The sequence below is a fragment of the Trachypithecus francoisi genome, unplaced genomic scaffold, assembly GCF_009764315.1.
Source record: "Trachypithecus francoisi isolate TF-2019V2 unplaced genomic scaffold, Tfra_2.0 Lachesis_group11, whole genome shotgun sequence".
Classification (NCBI taxonomy): Eukaryota; Metazoa; Chordata; class Mammalia; order Primates; family Cercopithecidae; genus Trachypithecus; species Trachypithecus francoisi.
The window spans coordinates 16,035,493-16,051,357 of record NW_022681456.1 but is presented as its reverse complement, the minus strand read 5'-3'; the positions used below and the strand labels follow the sequence as shown (position 1 = coordinate 16,051,357).

The 15,865-nt window shown below is 45.3% G+C and overlaps 1 protein-coding gene across 7 annotated transcripts in view; it reads left to right on the top strand.

Moving 5' to 3' along the window:
• The window catches only part of FBXW8 (F-box and WD repeat domain containing 8), a 123,664-nt gene that overhangs the window by 91,832 nt on the left and 15,967 nt on the right, over positions 1–15,865 (top strand). For all 7 annotated transcript variants that reach the window (XR_004439556.1, XM_033220457.1, XM_033220455.1 and 4 more), the window contains one exon: positions 12,918–13,045. Coding sequence is in view for 6 of the 7 variants with exons in the window: in XM_033220457.1 (XP_033076348.1) it covers positions 12,918–13,045 (128 nt within the window). In the remaining variant the exon portion in view is untranslated. The remainder of the gene's footprint in view (positions 1–12,917; positions 13,046–15,865) is intronic.

Here is a 15,865-nt window from a genome sequence, read left to right as displayed (position 1 = left end):
CAGGCCTGCAGGAGCCCCAGCAGCCCTGGGCTGCTGCAGGAGCCCTGCTGAAGCCATACCTGTAGGGATAGCAGCCCGTGCTTCTTCACAGGATTCACTTTCCCAAGAAATTTGTTGTTGTTGTTGTGTTTTTGAAAGACGGAGTCTGGTTCTGTCACCCAGGCCAGAGTGCAGTGGTGCCATCTCGGCTCACTACAACCTCCGCCTCCCAGGTTCAAGCAATCCTCCTGCCTCAGCTTCCCTAGTAGCTGGGACTACAGGTGTGTGCCACATGCCCAGCCAATTTTTATATTTTTTAGTAGAGACAGGGTTTCACTACATGTTGGCCAGGCTGGTCTCAAACTCCTGACCTCAGGTGATTTGCCCTCCTTGGCCTCCCAAAGTGCTGGGATTACAGATGTGAGCTACTGTGCCCAGCCCCCAAGAACTGTTTTAAAAGAATGCATTTATAGTAGAATGAGACAGGTCAGTTTAGCTTCCGTGCAGAACTAATGCAATAAGCTAATGTGAATGCTGTCACTTCATATGAAACCCTTCAAGATGTGAAGCCTTATTGGAGAGGGCTGGCACCAAGTCTTAAATGTCTTTTGTCTTTATTCACACTTGCCTAGTTCCTGTATGCCAATAACATCTGCCATTTTCTAATTTTTGAAGGAATTATTCAGTCTTCTTGAGACTGAGCAAGTTTACAGAACATTTAGATTGAAGAATATGATGTTCATTGCCTTTCTTCTCTTTTGGCTTTCAAATTAAGCTTAGAATGTTATTTAGAGCCTGATTTTTCTTCCCTGGTGATTGATGTGGAATTTACTTCCTGGTTTACCATCCTACACCATAGAGGAGAATGAACTTAGCGCTAACTCCGTTTATTTCACCTTCACAGATGGGTGTGGCTTTGGTTTGTTTGTGCCAGATGAGCCTGGGAGTAAATACTGCCCAGGCATTGTTAGTGTTAAAAATCAGCTCGTTCTCCAGTTCATGGGAAGCTAAGGGAGCCCTGTTGGAAATGTTTGCCTTTGTTCCAGAGGTGAAAACACTAGTGCTACGGAAGAGGCTGTGTGCTTCCCCTGTGTGTCCAGACAGTTGAGACTGATGTTGGTTTGGGTCAGAGTAGGAGCAAGAGGGCACTCAGCAAATAGCCTATGTGAGCTGAATTTCTGAGTATTTAAAACCTTTTACTGTTTTCAACATACACATTGTAGTTTAGACTCACAAAATATTACCAAGAAGAGAACTTTAACTTTTTATTCAGCACATAGATGACTATGATTTATTAATTTCCTCCGCACTTCAGTCTTCTATAAGGCACTGTGTTAGAGAGGGGGTTTGTAATTAACTTATCAATTATTGAGTTGCAGATGAATCCTTCTAATGGACGCAAAGTTACTCTTTAAAGCATTCCCTCAGTGTGTTATTAATTGACAGGGTAAATCCCCTTTGTAGAGAGCAAAGGAAAACTCCTGCTCAGCCCACATCTGAGCGGTTGCATCCCAAACTAAGGGACTCGGGAGGAGCCATGAGGCTGAAGGTGCATTAAAATGAGGAAGTGGGCTGTGTCCAGGGAGCTGCTCTGCCGGACCTGGCTTCCAGCCTCAGCTTGCCTCTGCTCAGAACTGTGCCAGGGACGTGGGCTGACCAACTGGCCCTAAACTGACTTCCTCATCCCGATTTCTTTGGGTCTTTGCAGGGTTAGGCCATCTGGCATAGGTAGCTTCTTTGCACTGCGCTGTTTCCTTGGGTTGTGAACTCCTAACTGTGATCTCAAGATCATAGTAAGTTTTAAAAGTATGTTGAAAATGACATGAAAATAATGCCTCCCCGAGCACATTTCCCCTTCCTGGCTTGCGCCTGCCCTTTCCCCACCTTTATACTCTTGTGGCACCTGTCCACCTGTCAGTGCCCCTCCTCACAGTCCACTTCAGGTTTTCCCAGAGCACTGGCTGCATGGTGAGGAGTATGGATAAGGCCCCGGTGCCCATCTTCAGCCTGGCCTTCTGGACTGTGGGGAGTTGGGCCCCATCTTAGCTCCCAGCTGTCTAGTCCTTTGCCTCCAGAATGAGCCCCTTGCTCCAGCCAGACCTCTGGCCAGGCTAGCACCATCCTGAATGTGCCACATTGATTCCTGACTGGGGACTAGCACTAGCATCCCCTCTTCCTCTCCTGTCCCGCCATGTCCTTTTGAAAAAGAGTCCTACTTACCAGAAGCAGCCTTACCAACTATCTGCCTCTCATTGAGCATCAGAGCTCTGGCCCTGAGCTTGTACAGAACACGGGATCTGCATCTCATATTTTCATACCAGCACCGCCCAGCACTATTGCTTCCCCAGACTGGCAGCAATTTGGAAGCAGGAAGTAAGAATTGATAGCTGGATAATACTTAACCACTGTCATGGCTGAAGGTCTTCGTTAGCCTGAAAGGCAGTATAGGTAGAGCACAGGGGTTCTCACATGCCAGCATGCATCAGAATCTACAAGAGATCTGATGAAACTACTGATCACTGGCCCCACCCCCAGAGCTTCTGACTCAGTGGGTCCAGGGTGGGGCCTGAGAATTTACATGTCTAACAAGTGCCCAGGGCAGCGGAGGCTGCTAGTCCTGGGACCATACTTTGAGCACCCTGGGGTAGAGGTTTAAAGAGCATGAGCTTTGAGCCCACCCACCCAGGTCTGAATCCTTGTGCCAAAACTTCCTAATTGGGCAAGAGGTTTGAGCTCTCTGGGGCCCCATATTCTCCTGTGTAAAGGGAGTAAAATCATGGTGCCTACCTTACAGCATTGTGGGGGTCAGGTGAGATAACACATCATAGCAGTGTTTTGCATGTAAGAGAATATTATAAACATCAGCTGTTATTAATTATTTTGGCAGGACAGGAAAGACATTGTGATATGGTCGCAAAGTGGCGTAGGAATGACATGAGCTGGGCTCTACCTAGTGCCACCTCAGCTCCTTTTGTTGCCCATGTAATTCGGGGCCAGCGACTCAAAATTATTTAAGCTTCAGTTTCTTGATGCACAAAATGTAGGCAGTAGTATTTGTCTTCTCTCCCTCTTGGTGGTTGTGAGTTTCAAATGGAAGGATGTTCTGAAGGGATTTGTGTGAAAGGCATGTCCTGGGTATTACGAAGAGCTCATATGTGTAGTGTTGGTTTATGTGCAGAATGCTGCTAAACACACGTCTCTGCCACTGCCTCATGCACCGTGTAGAGTGAGTAGAGGCGGTTATGCCTTAGGTGGCTGGGAGGAGCCCTGGGTGGAGCTGCTGCCCTCCGTGAGAGGCCCTGATCATTCACTGTGGCTTCCCAGTCTCCACCTGGGGCTATTTGTTTCAGTGATCTGATTTTAGCTGCCGCCTGCCTCCTTCTAGAAGCGTTTGTCCAGTCTAACTTGGGGCCAAACTAGAAGTTGCCAGGCTAGTCAAAATCGATAACCAAACTAGTGTAATATACTGAATTTCATGTATAGTGTCCGCTAAGTCCTGTTGGTATACAGATACTTGTACATTATGAGCATCTCATGGTAACCTTTTCATTTTCAAAATAGTATGCAAGTTGCCTTTAATTTTAAAGAGTTCACTTCATGGTTTGCAGCCTCAGTTTTCACTCCGTAAGATAGATATGATAACTTTCTCTTGGTGATTCTTTCCATGTGGTCAGTGTTCATGGCATTTTAACGCTGCCCATGCTCTCTGTGGGGATGAGGCCTGTTGGGAGAATGAAGGAGGGTGTGAGGATTTGTAGCTCTCAGTCGTGTATTTGCACGATGGTTATCATCTCTTCACTGGACTCACGGCTCTGACTTGAATATTCCCTGTTCGTGTTGTGTGAGCATTAACCAGGTGTTCCTAATCACACTTCTTACCCTTACACCAGCACTGAGATGAAAATGATCCCAAAGCAAAGAGAGAGCCGTATTCTGCTCACTCCACAAAGTAGACCTGGCCTTCCCTGATTATTCCCAGCACCTACTGACGTGCTGAGAGAGAGAGATTGGCTGGTTTGGATGGTTTTTGCCTGGATTTGTACCCGAGTGCACTCTTGCTCTGTGGGTTCCTTTCAGGCTTAGGTCACAATAGGTGTTGGTTTGGCCTCTCTCTGGTCCTTTGTAGACATCTGCCCACATCACAAAGCCCCCACGTTTGGCACAGCCCGCAGCAGTTGGCACTGCCTCCCCGGGAAGAGTCCAGTCCTGGAACAGCGGGGGTTGCAGGTGCATTGGCACGTGGTGGTGGGGAGCACACACAAGCCTTGCCTACCCAGCGCCTGGCGACGCTCAGCAACACCGTCCCATCCCTGAAATATCTTGGCCTCGTGGGCTTGTCACTCCAATTAAAACTTAAACATGAAAGCGGCTCAGGCTGCTTCTCCCTTTGTGCTGAATTTGAGCATGGACGGTGCCAGAAGCATGTCATGGAGACTGTTAAGGGGTGCCACGTTGCAGGGAACGTCAGGAGTGTCAGGGATCCATTTCTTCAAGATTAGCATCTTGTTGGTTGCTGCTGCAAAGTGCACCTGAAAGGCAAGTTTCTGTTTGCCAACAGAAAGTCACCTTTGGGATGGTGGTGAAAGTCATTTTCCACATGTTCACAGATACGGCCGTGTTACCAAGCTTCACGCTATGACTTATCTCTGGCAAGGACTTACAAAATAGTCTCTCTGGCTGATTGTCAAAAATTACATCATATCGGAGTAAACTGCTTTTAAATCAGACATCCATTATTCATGTATATTAACTGCTTTTTTATTTTTTTTATTGGCTGTTTTGTGTATGATTTACTCTTTTCTCACTGGCTCCCCTTCTCTCCCCAGTTGTCTTTCTCATCCCTGTTTTTTTAAGGTCTTAGCTCATCTGTGAATTTATAGAGACTGTTCATCTAGCTTTGTGCATGAACACTGATATGCACACCTTGCATTTTTGTAGTTCAATTCCACATTTCCGTGGATCTTACTTTCGTTGGGTCAGAATAGCAGCGTGGGTCGTTTACACGAGTACATTCTACCATGAAGATGTATAGGACTTTTTCTTTTGTATCTTTTGGTTTTTAAAAAAGAGCATCACTAGTCTTGTACAAGAAGATCTGTACTGAATAAAAGTGTACCTGGCACTTAGCAAACAGCTATATACATTGCAGTTGGTGGACAGCAAATAGACTTTGTGTGTTCATTTCTATTTGTGAAGCCTGTCTTTACTGTAAGGCCAGCATAGCAGTCGCCTGTAAGAGGTAGATACACGCAGACATGTGCAGTGTGTATTCATCTGCTCATTCTTTCATCAAGTGTATACTGAACCCCTCCTATGTGCCAAACACTGCACAGGTATCCAAAGGAGCTTCTGTTCCTTGCACACAGGGGTGGGGGGCGCACCCTGCACATCTGGCATCTTGATGGTTATGGTACTTTTTCCTGATTCATGGCATTTGACTGGTTGGAATAAAGACTAGGTACAGATTATTCTGTGTATTTAACCCTCAAATCAGCACTGTTGTTTTTGCAGACAGCATCTGCATTCTTTTATGCCCATTACTTGATCTTTGTTGACTCAGATCCTCTTTCTGGAATGATTTTCTGTCTCCTAAAAGTGCATTCTTTAGAATTTTCTTTCGTAAGGACTTGGTCACAGTGTTTTCTGTGTTTCTTTCTTACGGCATCTTCATTACATCCTTATCCTTGAAAGGTAGTTTTGCTGGTCTTTTACAGTTCTAGCTCGACAGTTATTTTCACCCAGCCTTTGAGGATGTGACTGGTTTGCCTTCCACTGACACTACTGAGTTGGCTGTCAGTCTGTCATTCTCTTTTAGGACTTTCTCTCCTCTTGACTGTTTTTAAGATCTTCTCCTTGTCTTTAATTTTCTGTGGTTTCATGCCAATGTTTCTTTGTATGGATTTATTTTTATCCTGTCTGGGATTTCTTGTGTGTCCCTCCTTTCAGTTGCAGAGAATTCTCGGTCCTTATCTTATTGGAAATGTATTGCGATGCTCTGCGTGGAGCTCAGGGGAGGTGTGCATGTAGGCAGCTTCTCCCCTCCTTCGTGCTGCGCACTGCCCATTCAGATTTCTCATCTCTCTCTAGGTTGCATTCCGCATAATTCCTCAACTCTGTATTCCAGTCCACAGTTTCTCTCTCGGACTTCTTATTTCTTGCTGATCTCATCCATTGACTTTTTAATTTCTAGAAATTCTCTGCTTTATTTTTCAAATCTGCTTAATCCGATTTCCTACTTTTTATTCTCTCCCTCTTTAATCTGTCACCATTTTCAGCATGCTTATTTTGTATTCTTTATTTGATCTTGCCTGGAAGTCTAATTCTCCTTGTTTTTCTGTCTCACGTATGATCAATCATTTCTTGCTGTATTTGGATTTGTTTTTAATTGTGAGCTAATACTCAGTTGATCTTGATTTGTAGGTTTCTTAAAGGGGCCTGACTTGAGATTGTTTCCCTCCTGAGAAGATTCTGCCGAGGTACCAGGAGGCATGTTACCAACCCGAAGATACTTTATTAGGCTTGGGTTCTTTTAGCCTTGCAGGTGGTGTAAACTCAAACCCAGAACTTGTGTGGGGGCAGACATGTGACTGCAGACTGTTTTCCACCCTGAACTGAACCGGAGGCAGAGAAGTTTCTGGGTAAGCTCTCTGCACCAATAGATATTTTCCCCCTCTTGCTCGCTTTTTACTGAATGTATGTAGCCCTGCAGGGACCCGACTGTAGGTTCTACTTCATGCTGGGCAGACACTTGGTCTCCTGTTTCCCCAGCTCTCCAGGCTCCTGACACTGGAGGGGGAGCCCAAACTAGCCCCTGGCTTGAATGCTGTCTTACCTTCCTGGGTTTCGTGTTCTCTTCATTTTGGGCTCCTGTGGATTTCTCTGATTGCTTATTAAACAGAATGTCTGAAGGACTGTTTGATGTTAGGCTGAGTCTTATCCAGCATGGTCACTGTAAATGGCAGGGTTTTCCAGACATTCTTGTCTGCCATGTTGTCAGAGGTGGGGCTGTCGGACTGGATGCAGTTGGGGCACTCTGGCATCTGGATAGTATGAAGAGATCTCTGTGGAACCATCTTCTATTTTGGGTAGGATGGAGCAGTTCCTTTTACATACCAGCAGCAAGATCCAGGAGTGGAGGAAGGTGTTATGCACTAAAAGCGACATCTGAATATCTTTGGGGTCTAAGGCTATGGGAAGCTCTGGATTTGCCTGGCAAACCAGTCAGTGAGCCTCCAAACACAAACGCAGGCACTTAGTGAGATGCGGGAATGTGTAACTAACACTATACCTGGCATGTGCTGCCCTTTAATAATTGCCACATGAATGAATGAATGATAGGATATCTCTGCCCCCAGGAACCTTAGAGTTGTTACAGTGTTTGGTGTGATGCGGTGTGGTGCTTGGTAATAGTGCTGCAGAGCCTCCCCTGACCTGCTGGAGTCACCGCCTCCTCCTCTCCAGTATCTGAGAACCACAGATCTAGCGAAGAGCCAGAAGAAGATAAGACACAGGTCGGGGTGGCCTTGTCAAAACACCATGTGACACGTGCAGACAGCAAGGACTCTCAGCACTGACCAGGGGAACGGGCACTGTGTGCCGAGGACATCATGGAGAAGCGAGCACAAAGGCAGCTGGAGTGGACAGAAAAGGAGAGAGCAGGCGGTTTAACTGCCTCACTGCCCAGCATCTGGCTTTTGATCATGACTTCCCTGTTCAGAAGAGCCACATATGTGAGGTAGTGATGGAGACAGGTTACTGGGGATCAGAAAAGAAAGTGAGTAGATGGTGTCATCTCCAGGAAGTGTAGTCACATCTTCCTCTCTTGCCTCTTCTCTTAGACTCTGCTCAGCCCAGCACAGCACCTCCTAAACTTTGACTCTCTTTGCCACTTCCCTTTTTTAAATGGCGGCCAACAAATCATCTTCAATTGAAAAAGCTTGGCTGGGCACGATGGCTCACGCCTGTAATTCCAACACTTTGGGAGGCCGAGGTGGGCGGATCATGAGGTCAGGAGATCGAGACCATCCTGGCTAACACGGTGAAACCCTGTCTCTACTAAAAATACAAAAAATTAGCCAGGCGTGGTGGCGGGCGCCTGTAATCCCAGCCACTGGGAGGCTGAGGCAGGAGAATGGCATGAACCCAGAAGGCGGAGCTTGCAGTGAGCCCAGATCGCACCACCACTGCACTCCTGCCTGGGCAACAGGGCGAGACTCTGTCTCAAAAAAAAAAAAAAAAAAAAAGAAAGAAAGAAAAAGCTTTTAAAATGCTGTCGTCTTGTAAGGAGGCCTTCCGACTCCTCCTGAGCTCTCTGGACAGACAGTGCTGGGCTTCTGGGGAGCTGAGCCAGCTGCTGGGGTGGTTGTTGGTTTAATGCCTCTAGCAGGTATTTGAGTATGAAGACTCAGTATTTCGATAAAATTAAAACACAGAGCTCCTTTCCTCATTCATCAGTATAGGACCGAAATTCTGGGAGGGTAAGGCTCTATAATCTCTTCACAGTGATTTCAGTATGCAAGTGGTTCATGATTAATTATGAGGGTTCCTAAATAGCCCCCAATTTAGGAAAAGCTTGCAGTGTTAATCCATTTTTTACTGGGTGAAGGAAGAAGCTGGTCTGCCTTGAACTCACCCCACCACCACCCCCCACAGGGACAAGAGCCATCTCTCAGCTCTTTCCTTCACAGTTTACCTGAAAAGCCAGTCCAGGCCACACCTGGATGCTGCGGGGCCTGCCTGCCCACGGCGGTGGCTGATGCCTCCCAGTTGTTGGGCCTGTGGCTGGTGTCTCCTTCCTGACTCTGGACCACTACCCCTGCTGCTTCAGACACCAGCTGCCAGGACATGGCTAGAAGATGGTTGGTGAGTCTCCTCAGAGAGGCAGGCCCCATCTATGGAGGAGCAGGACAGCTGGCGGTCAGGCCCCAGCTGGGGAAGAGGCGGGCTGTCAGCTGGCAGCAGGCTGGGACTTCTGCACGTCACCCAGTGTCCCTGCACGTTCATTCCAGTGCCTAGAAGATGATTGATAAATATCTGTTGGCCGGCTCTTGAATGAACTACAGCATTATTTATTTTATCTAAAAATTAGAAACAATCCATATGGAATTGTGTATCCACAGAGAAATTCTACACAACCATTAAAAAGTACAAGATCTATCTATAGGTATTGACACGTAGGGAAAAGGAGTTGTGAAATAATCCCATTTAGGAAAAAAATGTGTATACACACAGAGACAGATGTGCAGAAGAAAAGTCTAGAAGTACATATATCTCTGTTAAAAGTGGTGATTTCTGAGACATGAATATACAGAGGGCTACCACTTTCCTTATAGAATTCTGTTATGTTAGAATTTGTTGTAAGATGTATCATATTTGAAATCAGAAAAAGATTTTTAGAAATAGATTTCAGATACATCAGAATCATTAACAAAATTGCAAGTTAAGATTCTAAGACTAGGATTAAATCGGAAATACTTTAAGATCTCTAATTTAAAAACACAGATGAATAGAGAACTTTCTGCTAAAGTTATTTTTAAAGATAGTGCTTGCTTTTCCCCCATTGCCTTCTAGGTCTACCTGGAAGCCAAAGAGGAGGAAAAATTCTCTGTGTCATGCATTTCCTATAGTTACCATTGTAAAGCACACAACCAGCCTCAACATGGTTTAGCTGTTTTAGCTAATTCTTACAGAAACATCTAATGCCTGCAAACATTTGCTCTGTAATCACTGTTCAAGTTCTTCTCTAATATACACCTGGTACTTAAAAGGAACCATCCTCAACATCATCTTTGGCAGCCACATTAGTGCAGAATATTTTCTCTGGGATTTGAGCTGGGGTAGGTTTTTCCAGCATATCTGTACACCTCTGAGAATGAGTCAAGTGGCCATGGGTTGAGACTCACCCAACTAGGGCAATAAAGAGAAAAATTAGTCTAATGCATGGTCTTAACAAGAGGGAGAGTGTGAGCATGAATAATTAATCTCACTAGTCTATGGCAATCAGATAAAATGAAGTCCCATTTGCTCAACCTTATTAAAAGAGAGAGAGTACGTGGGAGGGAGGGAGAAATGGTAAAGGTCGTTAAGGGACTTGTAACATGGAAAGAACTGCCTTTGAGATGGGTAATGTGTTTTCTAATCTCTGTGGTCTTTAACTAAACGTCATGGTAAAGGTACTCTTCAGATAGTTCTGATTCGTTGAATTATTAAACATTTTAGAAAATACTGGACTCTGGACTAACTTAGATGTCTTTATGATGAATTTGCAGAGAGTCTTTTTGGAAAGGGATTACATCTCACTATATCACTAAGAAATAATTTATCCACTTGTCAAAAAAGAACAACTGGAAGACATAAAGACACATGAACCTACTCAGTGTCAGATTTCAGTTCTTAGGTTTACCATCAACATTTTACTGACTTAAAGGCCTTACCTTCCTGCTACAGAAGTTGAAGTATTTTAAAAACAAGAGAATATTGAGTCCAAATTTTTGAACACTCTATAATGATAATAGATGCAGAATACTACTTTTATAATAGAATGTGAGGTTGCTCTTTTTATTTTCTCCCTCCAGGTGCCAATTTTATATAATTTTTAGGTTATTCCCTGAAGAAAAGAGATTTGGTTATTTCTGTATACTTACTTGGAAGAATAATCTTACTCTTGATATTTTTAAATTGTTGAAATTTTCTGCGTCAGAAATTTTTCTTTTCAACTGCAATTGTTCTCTGTAGTCGTTATGGATTAAGAGGGCATTTTGAATTTTGATTTTGTTCTTTTTCCTTCCAGATGCTGTTAGCAAGAGTTAATATTATAGTGTTGTTTTGACCATTAGAAACTTCCAAAGATTCACTTGTTAGAAATGTGTGTTGACAGGATTGATTATTTTCAAGGTAGAGAATATTTAATTTATTATTAACTTCTCAATAGTAAAGTAAAAATCTGTATCCTGGTAAGTGATAAATGTATAGGTTGACAAGAAGAAATGTATAGGTTCCATGTGTGTGCTGAAAGGATAAATCTTTCCACAAAATATTACTATTAAAACCTTTGGCTGGGGCCAAGCGTGGTGGCTCATGCCTATAATCTCAACATTTTGGGAGGCTGAGGTGGGAGGATCACTTGAGGTCAGGAGATCGAGACCAGTCTGGCCAACATGGTGAAACCCCGTCTCTACCAAAAATACAAATATTAGCCAGGCGTGGTGGCGGGCGCCTATAATCCCAGCTACTCAGGAGGCTGAGGCAAAAGAATCGCTTGAACCCAGGAGGCAGAGGTTGCATTGAGCCGAGATCGCGCCACTGCACTCCAGCCTGGGCGATAGAGTGAGACTCAGTCTCAAAAACAAAAGCAAAAAAAGACCAAAAACCTTTGCCTGGGTGCAGTGGCTGATGCCTGTAATCCCAGCACTTTGGGAGGCCAAGGCAGGAGGATCGCTTGAGCTCAAAAGTTTGAGACCAGGCTGGGCAACATAGTGAGACCCCTTCTCTACTTAAAAAAATTTTAAAAAAAGAAAGAAAGAAAGATATCAGCAGGCCGTGGTGGCACACACCCATAGCTCCAGCTACTCGGGAGGCTGAGTGGGAGAATTGCCTGAGCTCAGGAATTTGAGGCCACTGTGAGCTATGATGTTGCCACTGCACTCCAGCCTGGATGACAGAGCAAGACCCTGTCCCCCCATCCCTTCAAAAAAACCAAAAACTTTTTTGAGTTCATTAATTCAGAAATATCAACATGATCACTAGGATAGAAAGTACGCTCAGAACTTGGTGTGTTTGTGTGTATGTTAATGAGGAGCCTTCTGAATGTGAATTTGGGGCAAGGACTGTGTCCTCAGCACCTACAACAGTGACTGACACATAGCAAGCACTTAATGTTCTTTGCATTAAGTTGAATTGAATTAATACTTTTAAAGCAAAAAACGTAAATTTCCCCCCACTAGAGAGAAGACACGAGGTGTTCTAATATAACAGTGCATTGTCTGGAAATCAGGGGTACCTTATTACTTTCATACCCTATGAAACAGCGCATCCTAAAACCAGCAAGCAGAGAGTGAAAAGAGAAGTGTTTGGAAGTGAGTTTGTGTTTTGGTTTGTAGTTCAGTCCGAAGGAAGCATCCAGTGGCTAACTATACACGCTTCATCTTCCTGGTCCTTGTACTATTCCTTCTTTTCCCGCCTGTGTTGTAAATTCAGATGAGAACTCATGCTGGCTCATCTGCAAGCTTCCTGATGCCTTGCAAGCTTTCCCATTCATTCCAAATCAGAAGCAGTCAGTGGCCCCATAGTTTCCAGACAGCTTTCTCTTTGTTAAGAAATTAGAATACCTGGCCGGGCGCGGTGGCTCAAGCCTGTAATCCAGCACTTTGGGAGGCCGAGACGGGCGGATCACAAGGTCAGGAGATCGAGACCATCCTGGCGAACACTGTGAAACCCGTTTCTACTAAAAAAATACAAAAACTAGCCGGCGAGGTGGCGGGCGCCTGTAGTCCCAGCCACTCGGGAGGCTGAGGCAGGAGAATGGCGTAAACCCAGGAGGCGGAGCTTGCAGTGAGCTGAGATCCGGCCACTGCACTCCAGCCCGGGCGACAGAGCGAGACTCCGTCTCAAAAAAAAAAAAAAAAAAAAAAAAAAAAAAAAAAAAAAAAGAAATTAGAATACCTGATTTCCCCGTGTTTTCCTTGTGGCCTGAGTGTGCACCTCGGCCTGAGGAATTCGCGGGATTTCCTTCTCTCTTCCTTTGCATTTCTTTTTGGCACTCTAATAGCCATATCCCTATACTATCAGTAACCTGGAAAAGATCAGGAAATTAAGTGGCAGAACATCTTCACGGGAGCTGGGTGGTAAGGATCATGCCTTCCACGATGGTGAAATGAAAGTGTTTGGTGTTGGCCTGGTGTATGGAATTGTGGGCCCACACATTTCTCTTCCTCTCTCAGATCCTGGTATATAGCCTGGAAGCAGGACGCCGCCTCTTGAAGCTGGGTAACGTTCTCCGTGACTTCACATGTGTCAACCTCAGCGACAGCCCTCCCAACCTCATGGTCAGTGGCAACATGGACGGGAGGTACGTGAGTTGGAAGGGCATTGCCTTGCAGCCCCACGACTTCGGCCAAGGCCTGGCCCCCCGGCCCCCACTGCGCTGCTCACACTGCCCGGTTCTCATTCGACAGCTCTGCCCACCTGAGTTCAGCCCTGATCCCATAAACACTCTAGACTCGGAGAACAAAGTCCTGTATTAGGTAATAGTTGGATGTCGCTATGTCTCTGCTTCATTTCTGAAGCACCATGGGAAGGTTTTCTTTTAAGCCATTTGGTGGACGCAGTTGGTAGAAGGTCCAGGGAGACCACTTGGAATATCTTTTGTCCTCCTGCTGCAAAATTTGTTTGGCACTTAAAAGCTCACTTTCTAATATTAAAAACAATAACCTAAGGGATGAATCATGTTCAACAAAATAGGGTTTCCTGCCAAACGATGTCAAGAGTGTATTTCAGAACCCGGTGGCGTCCCTCTGGTGACGGAGGAGAGAGAGACTTCTTGTGAACAGATTCCAGTTTCTGTTTAGCTGATTAGCAGCCTTCTCTTGAACGCACTGGCTGAGGGAGTCGGGTTTTCCCGGTACAGGGGCCTGTGCCAGCCCCGGGCACCCCAGGAACCATCAGCACGAAAGGATTAAAGTGTTTGAAAAGACCCTCTCAGTCCAAATTTTAGGTTTCTCCCCCCTTCCTCTCTCCTTGTTTTTTTCTTTTCCCTTTCTTTCCTTTTTTTTTTTTTTTTTTGGCCGGTTATCTGTGTCTGATCCAGTGCCCCGAAGAGAGGTAGCATGGCTGAGGGCCAGGGGCGGCTGGTGCCCCCTCCCCTGGGCCCGGCCCCGGGCTGCAGGTGGCGGGCTGCTCGGAGGCGGGTGTCAGATCGTGAGGCGGGTACTCCTCTGTGCCAGATCCCAGGCCTCTGTCCCGCCAGTGCAGCAGCTTGCAAAAATAGTTATTCTGTCAAACAATATTTTCAACTCCCGACCTTCACGCCTGGATACCCGCCCCCAGCTTAGAGCAAGGAGATGATGTGAGTATGCTTTATTGGGGGAGAAAAATAATCATTTTTCTTCAAGGCCTCCTAAAATGCCCGATGTTCTGGTGCTTGAGAACTGAACTCCTCAGTGTGTCTGGGCACGTGCTGGGCTAGTTCTCTTTAGAAACTAGGCTTGCTAAGTGGCCCTACATGTGGCATGACAAAAGAATCAAGTCAGTCTGTAGTTAATCCCGCATTTTAGTTTTCAGGTTGAGCTATGCAGAGGCTCCAAGCTCCTCTCCCAGGATCTCCACACAGGGGCCTGGCAGCTGCTTGTTTTTGAGGAGAGGCAGTGTGGAGGGCTCTTTGGGATGGTGGATGATGCTCAGAGTGTGCTTGCAGTGTGAACATTTATATCTTCAGCCACAGCTTAGGCTCACCGGAAACCAGAAGGGTGTTGCAGAGAAGAAACCTCTGCTTTCTGCATAATTTCAAAAATATTCAGAAAAAAATTTTACAAAGTTCCAAAAAGCAAAATTTGAATTTGCAGCAAGCCAGGTACTATGTTGAATCATAATGAAGCTATGTGTAGGCATTGTATTAGGTATTACTAGTAATCTAGAGATGGTTTTTATGGGAGGATGTGTGTAGGTTATATGCAAATACCACACCACTTTATATGTATAGGGGGACTTGAGCATCTGTGGATTTTGGAATTGCAGGGGGTCTTGGAACCAATCCCCTGTGGATACTGAGGGATGACTGTACACGCCCAGTAAAGCTGACTTTTCCTCTGGAGCAGGCTGCCTTGTTATGTGCGCACTGCCAGAGAGGTGTTCTGTGCATAGTGTCAGAGGGCTCTCTGGTCAGTTTGCAGTCCAAATTTGACTATGTGAAGTCCATTTTATTAGTAAGCCAATGTTACATTTTTTAAAAAACGCTCTGTCTCTGTGGATGAAAAGAACAGACTAGTGACTTAGAGTTGGAGGTGGGGCATCCATACTGGCATTTATCCAGTGTGAGTCCTAGAGCAGTGCCAGCTGTGTGCCCACTGCTGGTACATTAGGGGGCCAGCCATCATATGTAAGAATACTCCCTGAGTCAGGATTGCTGGGTCAGCAGCTTAGAATTTAGGGGTTTAAAATCTGTTGTTTTAATAAAAATTGCACATCTAGGAAAAAGGAATGAGGAAGCTAGACTAAGTGTGGTAGAGGGAAATCTTGCCTTTTTCCCTCAGAGGCTTAATAGCTATGAATAAGATCTTATTAGAGATGCCGGCCCAGGCTTGTATAGCTTATGTTTTATGTCAAAAGTGGGAGTAAGGGGTCAAATATTATGAAGAGAACTATGTCCTTGGCTGTCACTTACTGACTGATGCAATTTTTTACAACCCCTAGAACCTTCCTATTTTATTTTAAAAACTTAATTCACTGCATTCTCTTAGTGCTCTATAAATAACTTGGGAATGAGATGGACTCTAAAGGTACATAAAACTTCCCCAGATTAAGACAAAAATATGTTTTCATTAAAGTAAGGAATCAGTTTTAAGTAGTTTGCAAACATGGGTGGGATTTTGCAAGGAGTTTTATCTTGGGGGTGTGGGGAGACAGTGGGCTTAAATTAAAAATGAAAAAGTATCTGTCCTATCACTCAAGAAAACCCAGACACTTGAGGTCAGGAGTTCAAGGCCAGCCTGGCCAGATGGTGAAACCCCATCTCTACTAAAATACAAAAATGAGCCACACATGGTGGCTCATGCCTGTAGTCCCAGCTACTCGGGAGGCTGAGGCAGGAGAATCGCTTGAACCCAGGAGGCAGAGGTTGTAGTGAGCCAAGATCACACCACTGCACTCCAGCCTGGGTGATAGAGCGAGACTC